We start from the raw sequence: 10,385 nt of genomic DNA on the forward strand, positions 1-10,385 counted from the left end.
TCTTGGAAAATCCTGCACTCTGCATCCACTTTTCTCATTTTTGGCATTTTGCTGATGAGGGTGTCACCTTTAAGAGCGTTTGGAAAGAGACAAGTCTTCATTTGTGCTGCTCTGGTGGGAGGGGCCAAGCACAGAGACGCTGGAGATGCTGCTGTGCTAAGCGGCGCAGAAAATTACCAATATTTACATTTTTTACCAATACAGAACAAAGGTCTTGAAGGGCCCCAGGGCTGTATGTTTGACACCCCTGGTCTAGAACTTATTTACTGTTAAAATCGGCAGCTCCTTGCAAAATAGTATAACCTGAATGATGATGGCGACGTGCACGGCAACTTCCAGAATGTAATGCTTTTAAAAGACCACAAAGACAATTTAATATCAGTAAGTGCATTTAATGTTTAGTCCCACTTCATAATTTGAATCAAACTCAGTCACAGGTTTGTTGTTTTAAAATAGCCACATGACCACAAATGTACAGCCCAAAGTGAATACGTTTCATAATCTCAGGTACAGTACAGGGCAGCGTGCACAGACAGGAGGTAAGCATACACGTGTAATACAAGTGGATTAAGGGAGTAAAATATCATAAGGACAATACTGGATTACTTACGGATGCATGAATCAATCAAAACACAATCACAAACTTTACATAGTATAATATTCGATTCCAAACGTAACTAAAAACACTTAAACCCCATTTGCCGTTTCTGACATTTCTTCGATGAAGTCGTCTCCAAAGTCCATTATGTGTTTGAGCGCCGTGAGGATGAGCGTGTCCATGTCCGGGTTGTTCTTCATTTCTCCCTGGCTGTAGTTCTTCAGAGCCATGATGCAGTTCAGAGGGATCCCCACCTCATTACTGAACATCTCCATCTGATCAAAAACATGACAATTTTATACTCATTAACTCTTGTAAACCATATAACGTCCAAATATGTGACTGTTCATTGTTATTAGTATCTCTTCAAACATTGTGCTATTGAACTAAGCTGCATGGAGACTGAGTGGTTCTCTCCCCTCACAGTTAGAAGGTTCCTGGGCCTGTTTATTTGGAGTTTACATGTTTCTGTTTGTGTCTGGATGGGCACTTTAGGTACGATCCTGGCCAAGACTAACTCAGGATCTGAAGATGCCCAGGTCCAGTGCTCCAGGTTGCCTCAGCTGAAGGACGTGTCAAATGCACATTTCCTTACACAGACTTAACCTCAGTAATATATTTGCCTATATGAATGGTCCATGTTAACCTGATTCATCAGCCGGTTTTACTTCGTTTCACTTTGTAGAAACTGTCTGACCTCACAGCCTTAGATTTTGTTCGTTCGACGGTAGGTGGGTACTTTTTTCATTTAACCAGTCGCTGCTATTTTGTAGTGACATATGTAATCCCGTAGGAAGAAGGACAATAATGTCTTTCCCCTTGATAAAATTCACCAAACATTCTCTTTATTCCATCTTTAAATCCTCAATTTCCAGAATCGTTGCCAACACAGAATTGCTGATTGGCTCTTTGCCGATTGGCTGGTGCCTGAACTTGCACTTCTGGGGTTTTTGGGAACCTTCTATTGTATTTTGATTCCTGACCTAGTTGTTGGAGAGAAATTAAATTGAGCGGAGGCACTAGGTGGTGCCAGCCTGGCTAGGTCTGTGTAATCCCTCATTTGAAAAGATTTCAAAGGTAATCTGGACAATGTTTTTGATCAATCGAGATTAGGGATGTAACAATAATCGTGATATCGTACTGTCAAAGTTCTCACAATAATATCCTGGACCATCATAATATATCTAATTACAAGTCTCTTTGTTTAAATTAAGAGTTATGGCGCAGCAGTAGCTAAAAAAGACAGAGAGAACTACATAGACCATGATCCTTTTCTCCATTTCACTGTAGACTAGTCTTGTCAAGGCATTTTAAGAGGAAAAAGTAGTATATTCACAGTTTTGTTATCAATAAAGATTCATACCATGACAATATTGTTTCACAATATCATTACACCCTTAATCGAGATGTTTCCAGATGTATCCAGAAGTCATTATCAATCAAAGGCACTGAGGAGCTCGAATAAACTCTAGGTCTGGACTTGTTTACTTGTTAGACTCGTTCTGGGTCACTCAGTTTAGACGGACAGGGGTTTCCAGCTGATAGACCAAAAGTGCTCCCACACAGGTAAACCTTTTCTTTTGGTAAACCAAGAAACGTCTTGTTTTTAGAGTCTACAGGCCACGTGGACGACATTTAATATACAGAAGTATGTTTAACCCACCTTGGTCTTTAGAGACTTGCTCTTGTAGACATTCTTGATGTCCTTTTCGATTTGATCACAGACATCATCAATGTGTGTGCCAATGGCAATCTGGGGGATCCCTGTGAGCACACAGAACACAGGAGTTAATCTTTCACTGCAAAACTGAGCAATCCTGGATTATCAATGGTCTTAAACATTGCACAGAATAAGTAACCTTAACACACTGCTAGTCAAAAAGTTTGGATACACTTTCTCATCCTGTTTTTCTTTTTATATTTTCACTACTTTCGACAATTTAGATACAAACAGAATCATACTCTTGATATAAGATATGTGGGATTATGTAACAAAAAAGAAAATATGGTTAACCTAAATAACTCAGGATCAAGAAATGCCAAAAGAGAGAAAATAAACCAGTGATAAAAGCAAGGGGTGACTGTTTGTAAATCTCAAAGTTTTGTTATTTTGAGTGTTTTTGTTTTTGTTTACCACATTCTATATGTGTTCATTCATACTTTTGAGAAACTACAATGTAAATAATCATGTAAAAGAAGTGGAAAAATTGAAAAATGTGTCCAAACTTTTAACTGAAAGTGTACGTAAGATACAGTATTACTTGGCTCACATAAAACAATGCATAATCCCTGTATTTCGGGGTGGGCTGAGACAGAATTCTCACAAGACGAGACGAGACACGAGATAAAATCCATGAGATATGAATTATAATAAAGAAGCTGTGGCATTTGTAGTTAGTCTTTCACTGCAAAACTGAGAAATCCTGGATTATCAGTGGGCTCAAACATTGCACAGAATAAGTAATCTATTTAGACTCCGCCAGGGCTGCCCTTTGTCACCGGTTCTGTTCTTTGTATTCATGGACAGAATTACTAGGCGCAGTCAGGGGTCGGAGGGGGTCCGGTTTGGGGACCACAGGATCTCATCTCTGCTATTTGCAGATGATGTTGTCCTGTTGGCTTCATCAAACCAGGATCTGCAATGTGCACTGGGGCGGTTTGCAGCCGAGTGTGAAGCAGCTGGGATGAAGATCAGCTCTTCTAAATCCGAGGACATGGTTCTCAACGGGAAAAATGTGGCTTGTCCTCTCCGTGTGGGTGGGGAGTCCCTGCCTCAAGTGAAGGAGTTCAAGTATCTCAGGGTCTTGTTCACAAGTGAGGGGAGCTGAGGATGTGTCTGGGGTGAAGGAAGTCTGGGAGTCCCTGCTTGGACTGCTGCCCCCGTGACCCAGCCCAGGATAAACAGAAGAAAATGGATGGATGGAAGTAGTCTTAATACACTGCAAGTCAAAAGTTTGGAAACACTTTCTCATCCTGTTTTCTTTTTTATGTTCACTACTTTTGACAATTTAGATACAAACAGAATAATATATTTGATATAAGATATGTGGAATTATGAAGCAAAGAAAAATTGTCTAAATAACTTTGTTTCACTGTTTGCACTGCAAGCCCTTGGCCTTCTCTCTATGAGCTTCACGAGAAAGTCTCCTGAAATGGTTTTCACTTCACATTTGCCATGTCAGGGTCAAGAAATGCCAAAAGAGAGAACATAAAAAAGTGATAAAAGTGATAAAAGTAAAGGGTTTTTGTTATTTTATTTTTGTTTACCGCATTCCATATGTGTTCATTCATAGTTTTAATGCTTTTCACTAGAAACTACAATGTAAATAATCATGAAAATGAAGTGGAAAAATTGAAAAAGTGTCTCCAAACTTTTGACTGAAAGTGTAAGTAAAATTAAGTTTTAACTAGACTAGACAAGGCAAGATTTTCTTATGAATTATAATCAATAAATTGTGGTGTTCAGTCCACAGTTTTACATTTTTTATATCTTTTATGGAGTACTTTTGCTGTATTTTTTGGAACTACAGCTTGTCAAAATGTGAACTCACCAGCATTCAACCCTTTTTTGTCCAATCCAAATGTAAAAACATGGGTGGAAAAAATCTCACAAGGTCAATTTACTCATGTGCGCACGAACTGGTCTTGCGAGATCTTGTGGTATGAGATTTTGTCCCATCCCCACCGGTAGCACATGTTCATACCTAAGTCTCTGGCCGTCTGTCGGACCTCCTTCATTTTCTGAATCACGGAGGTGTTGGTCTCTGGGCAGTTGGCTGAGAGCAGCAGGACCAGGACGTGCACCTTGTCATCAGGTTTGGGGTGGGGGTTGTAGTAATGATCACTCGGAGAGAGAGAACATATGGGGTTGAACTATAAAATAAAATAAAAAATAATTAAGTAAATTAAGGAAATGTAAACACCAATTAAGTTCTATTTAACCCATTATTTATCCTACATGTTTCAGTTTTAATATATTTCAATCAACATCAAGATTCAGTCATTTGTAGTAGTCAACAGTGTTGGGAGTAAAGTGTTATAAAAGTAACAAATTACTGTACTGCGTTGCTTTTTGCTCTAATGCAGTAATATGAGGCAGTACAGGGGGGAAAAATTTTAATATTTTACTGGGTACAAATGTCAGTAACGCACGTCACAATGCAATTTTTTTTGTTTTTCTTCATACAAATTTGCTGAAATCACCGCGATATCAGCAGCGGTGAAATAACATTGTTATGGTTCCGAATGTTTGACCTGGTTCAGTCCTCAGTTCAGTCCTGGTTTAGACCTGGTTTAGACCTGGTTTAGTTCTGGTTCAGTCCTGGTTCAGCTCTGGTTTAGACCTGGTTTAGTTCTGGTTCAGTCCTGGTTCAGCTCTGGTTTAGTCCTGGTTTAGACCTGGGTCAGTCTTAGGTTCAGTCCTGGTTTAGTCTTTGTTCAGTCTTCGGTTCAGTCCTGGTTTAGTCCTAGTTCAGTCCTGGTTTAGTCCTGGTTTAGACCTGGTTCAGTCCTGGTTTAGACCTGGTTCAGTCCTGGTTCAGTCCTGGTTTAGACCTGGTTCAGTCCTGGTTTAGACCTGGTTCAGTCCTCAGTTCAGTCCTGGTTTAGACCTGGTTTAGTCTTGGTTCAGTCTTCGGTTCAGTCCTCGGTTCAGTCCTGGTTTAGACCTGGTTTAGTTCTGGTTCAGTCAAGGTTCAGCTCTGGTTTAGTCCTGGTTTAGTTCTGGTTCAGTACTGGTTTAGTCCCGATTTAGTGAGAGTAATTTAAAAGTGCTGCAGTAGTTGTTTAATGTTTTACATTTTAAACACAGTAATATTATAATGTAACAAATCACTTTGAAATGACAGTAACAAGTCATATTACAGTTTTAAAGTCACTTACCCAACAGTGATAGTCAATGATATGTTTTTTATTAAGCTGTTTCTGAGCCCATGTGTTTGTGAAATATGCTATGGGACCCCTGCTATTAACCGACAAATTAGCGCTGACAGAGTAGAAGCTGATAATAGACTGTCTTTATACGTCAGAAACAAAATGGAAAACCACTGGAGTCATCTGGACGTTACCTTGTATCCCTCCTTCACGTGTCCCATCATGGCCAGTTTTAAGTCCTCTGCTCGGACGCCCACGTTTTTGTCACTCTCCAGTCCCATGATGTCATTGAAGACGAACGGAAAGTATCCTCTTGACTTTCCTCGTCCTTTTCTAATCCGGTGAGTTTTGTACTGAAAGAAGACATATTATGATATTTTGGTATATCTGGTGCTTATTATTCATTGTAAACCAAAAAAATGATCTAAAATGTGTTGATTTCCTTTTAAAAATGGCAGGAAGTTTTCTTTTTTCTTTTCTTTTCTTTTCTTTTTTTTTTTTTTTTTTACATATTATTGTGGTTGAAAAATGCCTTTGTGCCATTTTTAATCACCACATGTGTGACCTGAAGTCTGAATTATTTGAATAATAATAATTATAATAATTGTGAGTAAGAACAGAGCAGTGAATGGAAATGTGAATTCACTAAAGCCTCGAATGCAGGAAAATACAGGATTACTCAAACATGCATAAATCAAACTGGTGGTGGCTCAGAGTTGTGGGTCGTAGGTCTCACAGTCGGACAGGTACAAAAGATCGACTGATCTGACGCTGCGATTTTACACAAACTGCAGGGCGGGTTAGAAGCATGTACTTACAGTACAGTGTGTTACCTGCACATTGACTGTTACATCAGTGACAACAATTGGTGCACTTATTAGACCAAAGCAATGTGGTTTTATGTGATAATAGACATTTAATGTCTGCAGTGTCCTGGGGAAAATGAACTTGTTTCTTTTCTCTGCACAGACCTGCACCTCGCTGTGAGTAGAGGTCTCTAAACTCACACTCCACTGAGGTCAGGGGGCAGGGTGCTTTGACTTTAAAGACTTAAAGTAAATCTTACAGGTCCCAAAAATGCAGTCAGAGTAAAGCCGGTGTGAGCCCTCCTCTCTCATGTGACCAAGAGCAAACTCAAGCCTCTGTCTGAGCAACAGCAGAAGAGCTCTGCTGTGAATGGGACCATCTCTCCCAGTAGTTGTAGCTGTAGCTCATTGGTACAATTACAGACACTTTTATATTCACAATGTGTCCATTAAAAAGTCAAACCTACATGAATATCAAAACACAACTCTGAGTGAGCTTCAGGGAATGTGGATTTTGCGTGACGTGTCTCCTTGAGTGAAGTACCTGCACAGTGAAGCTGCCCTCGTCTGACTGAGTGTTGTTGACAGCAGCGGGGATGGCCATCCTCCCCAGCAGAGCACTGGTCATGGAGTTGATGAGGCTGGACTTTCCCGCCCCCACAGGACCGTACACCAGCACCCGAAGGTGATGCACTTCGTCATTCTGGGGCTCGTAGTCCATCAACTCCTGCAGAAGCGCCTCATTGTTTCTGCCCACGACAACAGAGAAAGAAGAGGGGTTATTTTTTATGATTTATTTTACGCTTTTCTGAGCTCATCTTGACTTAAAAGGCCCTGTAACCCAATTGATTTTTACCAACTAAAGTCACACAGGACAGTCAGTGCAAGTATGTTTTTCAGACTTTAGAGGGTTATTAATCTAACACTATTAAAACGTCTAGTGTCGCTTTTTCTTTTTATTTTAATTCTGAAAAAAAAAAACCCTCTGCTCTAAAACTGTTATTTATCAACCATAATGTTAAAGGGCCCATCTCATTAAAAATCAACTTTTCAGAGCTTTCTACCTTCTAAGAGTGATGTGTGTCACCGAAGTGTTTTTTTTAGGTTGATTTGGCTTCTTTTTTTTTTTTAAATTGCAGCATATTTCTGCCTCCCTCCCACGTGACAACAAACTAAAGCTGCTACAGCAATGACGCGGCAGATACACCTATGACGCGTTTGATGGAGGAAAGCCCTTTCTGCTACAAGAAATCAGTAAGATTTCAGAACTATTTTGGATGTTCTAAAACTCAGATTGTGCTTGTTTATGTGCAGAAGATACAATGTGAAGAGTTATGTTGCATGAGATGGGCCCTTTGACAAGGACCAGAGCTTGTCTAAATTACAGAATAGTTATGATTAGACTAATAATAATAGATGACAGCAGTGCTAGTGCAGCCTCTGCAACTCACTGAGTGAATTCTAGAGGTTCTGAGCCTTCACATGACACATGACCTGTCCATACGCCAACTCAGGTTCAGTTGTGATTCTAATAGCTGTTTAAAAACACTGTCTTACTCGTGTATAAATGGTGTTTGCATTCTGGAGAAACCTTACTGTGTGCTAGGTATTTTTGAACTTTTCTTTTCAACCACAACCTGCTGCGTCACTGATGTAAAACTACGATAAATATTTACCACAGAACGAACACCTGAAACACTTTGTACTCTGTGTCCTTAAACACTTACCCCCAGTCGATCTCCCTCCAAGGTTTATCAAACACTGAAGAAGAAAACACAGAACAGTCACTGGACTTGTCACAAATACGTTATATACTGGTTTATTTTTCAAGATAATAAAATATAAATATGTACTACTTACTTGGAGTTGGAGGAGCTTTAAAAACAAACAAACCACACACACACACACACACACACACACACACACGCATCCAACATTGCATTAATATTATATATAGAGAGAGAGAAAAATAAGAAATTGTCTTGAATCATTTTTGTGAACTTACGGGCAGGAGCAGGAACCTCCACTGTGGAAATGAAAACAGATTTGACAGATTATTATTTTTATACAGGATACAGTCTATAAATGAAAAGCTACAGTATATTAAGTTTTCTTCTTCCCAACAAATTGTTTTGTTGTTGTTATTTCTGTTATGATTGCACTAATGTCAAATGGATAATCCTCTGTTCCACTGTAAAAGAGTATAAATGGCTTAACTTGCTCAAAATAAATACATAAAAAATAAATAAATAAATGAATAAATAAATAAATAAATAAATAAATTAATTAATTAATTAATAATAATAATAATAATAATAATAAATAATGACTTACCATATTGATTTCTGTTAGGATAAAAACAAAAGACAAAATACAATTTTAGAACAGGTTTTAAAAATATTCTTATTTCAAATTACAATTTAAACTATACACCATAAAACAGATGATCTGATATAATCCGTTGTACACAGCTCCCTCTGGATTAATTACAAAAAATCCTGTTTGCAAAGACTGCAGGTGGACTACAATGACGAGGAGATGTTTGTTACTGCACGAGTGAACACTTTGCAAACTAAACTTAGAATTAAACGTACAGTTTTATCTGCAGACTGAACAAATCAGACAATGAAATAAAAATGTCACTCACAAATGAGATTCAGTGCAGTAAGTTATCAGTCCAGTATATGGAGACACTGGTGTGGTTGTCTTTTAAAATCATAAATGTTTATTGTTTTGTATTTTCACTGTCCTTGTCTGTTTTCAAGTGGACCATGAGCCCGGAATAAAGATGATGATGATTGATTGATTGATTGCATTTAGATAACGCCTTTTAAGATACCCAAAGCACTTTACAGTTCATTATTCAGTCACTCCGCACTCATGATGATGATGAATCCTGTGTGTCTGATCCTATCTGTCTGATATCTGATCATGTGTGTGAACGTTTACAGCAGGGGTCATCAAACTAAGGCTCGCGGGCAGACTTTGGACCGCCACGCCCCTTGGACTGGCCCCCCAGCCCCTCTGCCCTGCACCACTTGAACTGGCCCTATAAGGCAATCCTCAAAAATTGACATGGCCTATTTTATTTTTTTTTTTATTACTTTTTGGCAAATAAAAACATGTCTGCATCTTTGTCACAAATACGTTCTATGCTGGTTTTATTTTTCAAGATAATAAAATATAAATATGTACTACTTACCTGGACTTGGAAGGAGCTTGAAAAACAAACAAACAACACACACACACACACACACACACACACACACACACACACACGCATCCAACATTGCATTAATATTATATATAGAGAGAGAAAAATAAGAAATTGTCTTGAATCATTTTTGTGAACTTACGGGCAGGAGCAGGAACCTCCACTGTGGAAATGAAAACAGATTTGACAGATTATTATTTTTATACAGGATACAGTCTATAAATGAAAAGCTACAGTATATTAAGTTTTCTTCTTCCCAACAAATTGTTTGTTGTTGTTATTTCTGTTATGATTGCACTAATGTCAAATGGATAATCCTCTGTTCCACTGTAAAAGAGTATAAATGGCTAACTTGCTCAAAATAAATACATAAAAATAAATAATAAATAAATAAATAAATTAAATAAATAAATAAAATAATAATAATAATAATAATAATAATAATAATAATAATAATAAAATAATGACTTGCCATATTTGATTACTGTTAGGATAAAAACAAAAGACAAAATACAATTTTTAGAACAGGTTTAAAAAATATTCTTATTTCAAATTACAATTTAAACTATACACCATAAAACAGATGATCTGATATAATCCGTTGTACACAGCTCCCCTCTGGATTAATTACAAAAAATCCTGTTTGCAAAGACTGCAGGTGGACTACAATGACGAGGAGATGTTTGTTACTGCACGAGTGAACACTTTGCAAACTAAACTTAGAATTAAACGTACAGTTTTATCTGCAGACTGAACAAATCAGACAATGAAATAAAAATGTCACTCACAAATGAGATTCAGTGCAGTAAGTTATCAGTCCAGTATATGGAGACACTGGTGTGGTTGTCTTTTAAAATCATAAATGTTTATTGTTTTGTATTTTCACTGTCCTTGT

General features: G+C 37.9%; 1 protein-coding gene across 1 annotated transcript; it reads right to left on the reverse strand.

The window, feature by feature from the left end:
* Positions 1 to 371: 371 nt before the first annotated feature.
* Positions 372 to 9,581, reverse strand: LOC110164239 (interferon-induced protein 44-like). Its single transcript, XM_055148356.1, has 8 exons — positions 9,533 to 9,581; positions 8,137 to 8,169; positions 8,004 to 8,037; positions 6,821 to 7,025; positions 5,665 to 5,823; positions 4,303 to 4,471; positions 2,262 to 2,362; positions 372 to 873 (listed from the first exon to the last, which is right to left on the reverse strand). Exons 1-8 carry the CDS (start codon positions 9,564 to 9,566, stop codon positions 688 to 690), a joined length of 921 nt encoding a protein of 306 aa, XP_055004331.1. The 5' UTR covers positions 9,567 to 9,581; the 3' UTR covers positions 372 to 687.
* Between the last annotated feature and the right edge of the window lie 804 nt (positions 9,582 to 10,385).

This window comes from Boleophthalmus pectinirostris, unplaced genomic scaffold (assembly GCF_026225935.1).
Source record: "Boleophthalmus pectinirostris isolate CB_2022bp ecotype Guang Dong unplaced genomic scaffold, ASM2622593v1 HiC_scaffold_12, whole genome shotgun sequence".
Taxonomy (NCBI): domain Eukaryota; kingdom Metazoa; phylum Chordata; class Actinopteri; order Gobiiformes; family Gobiidae; genus Boleophthalmus; species Boleophthalmus pectinirostris.

Coding starts and splice junctions, on each gene's coding strand:
- LOC110164239 (XM_055148356.1), bottom strand. CDS start 9,566: ATGTTGGATGCGTGTGTGTGTGTGTGTGTGTGTG. Junction 2,363..4,302: donor ACAGACGGCCAGAGACTTAG/GTATGAACATGT, acceptor GTGTGCTCACAG/GGATCCCCCAGATTGCCATT. Junction 874..2,261: donor GCAAGTCTCTAAAGACCAAG/GTGGGTTAAACA, acceptor GTTTTTGATCAG/ATGGAGATGTTCAGTAATGA.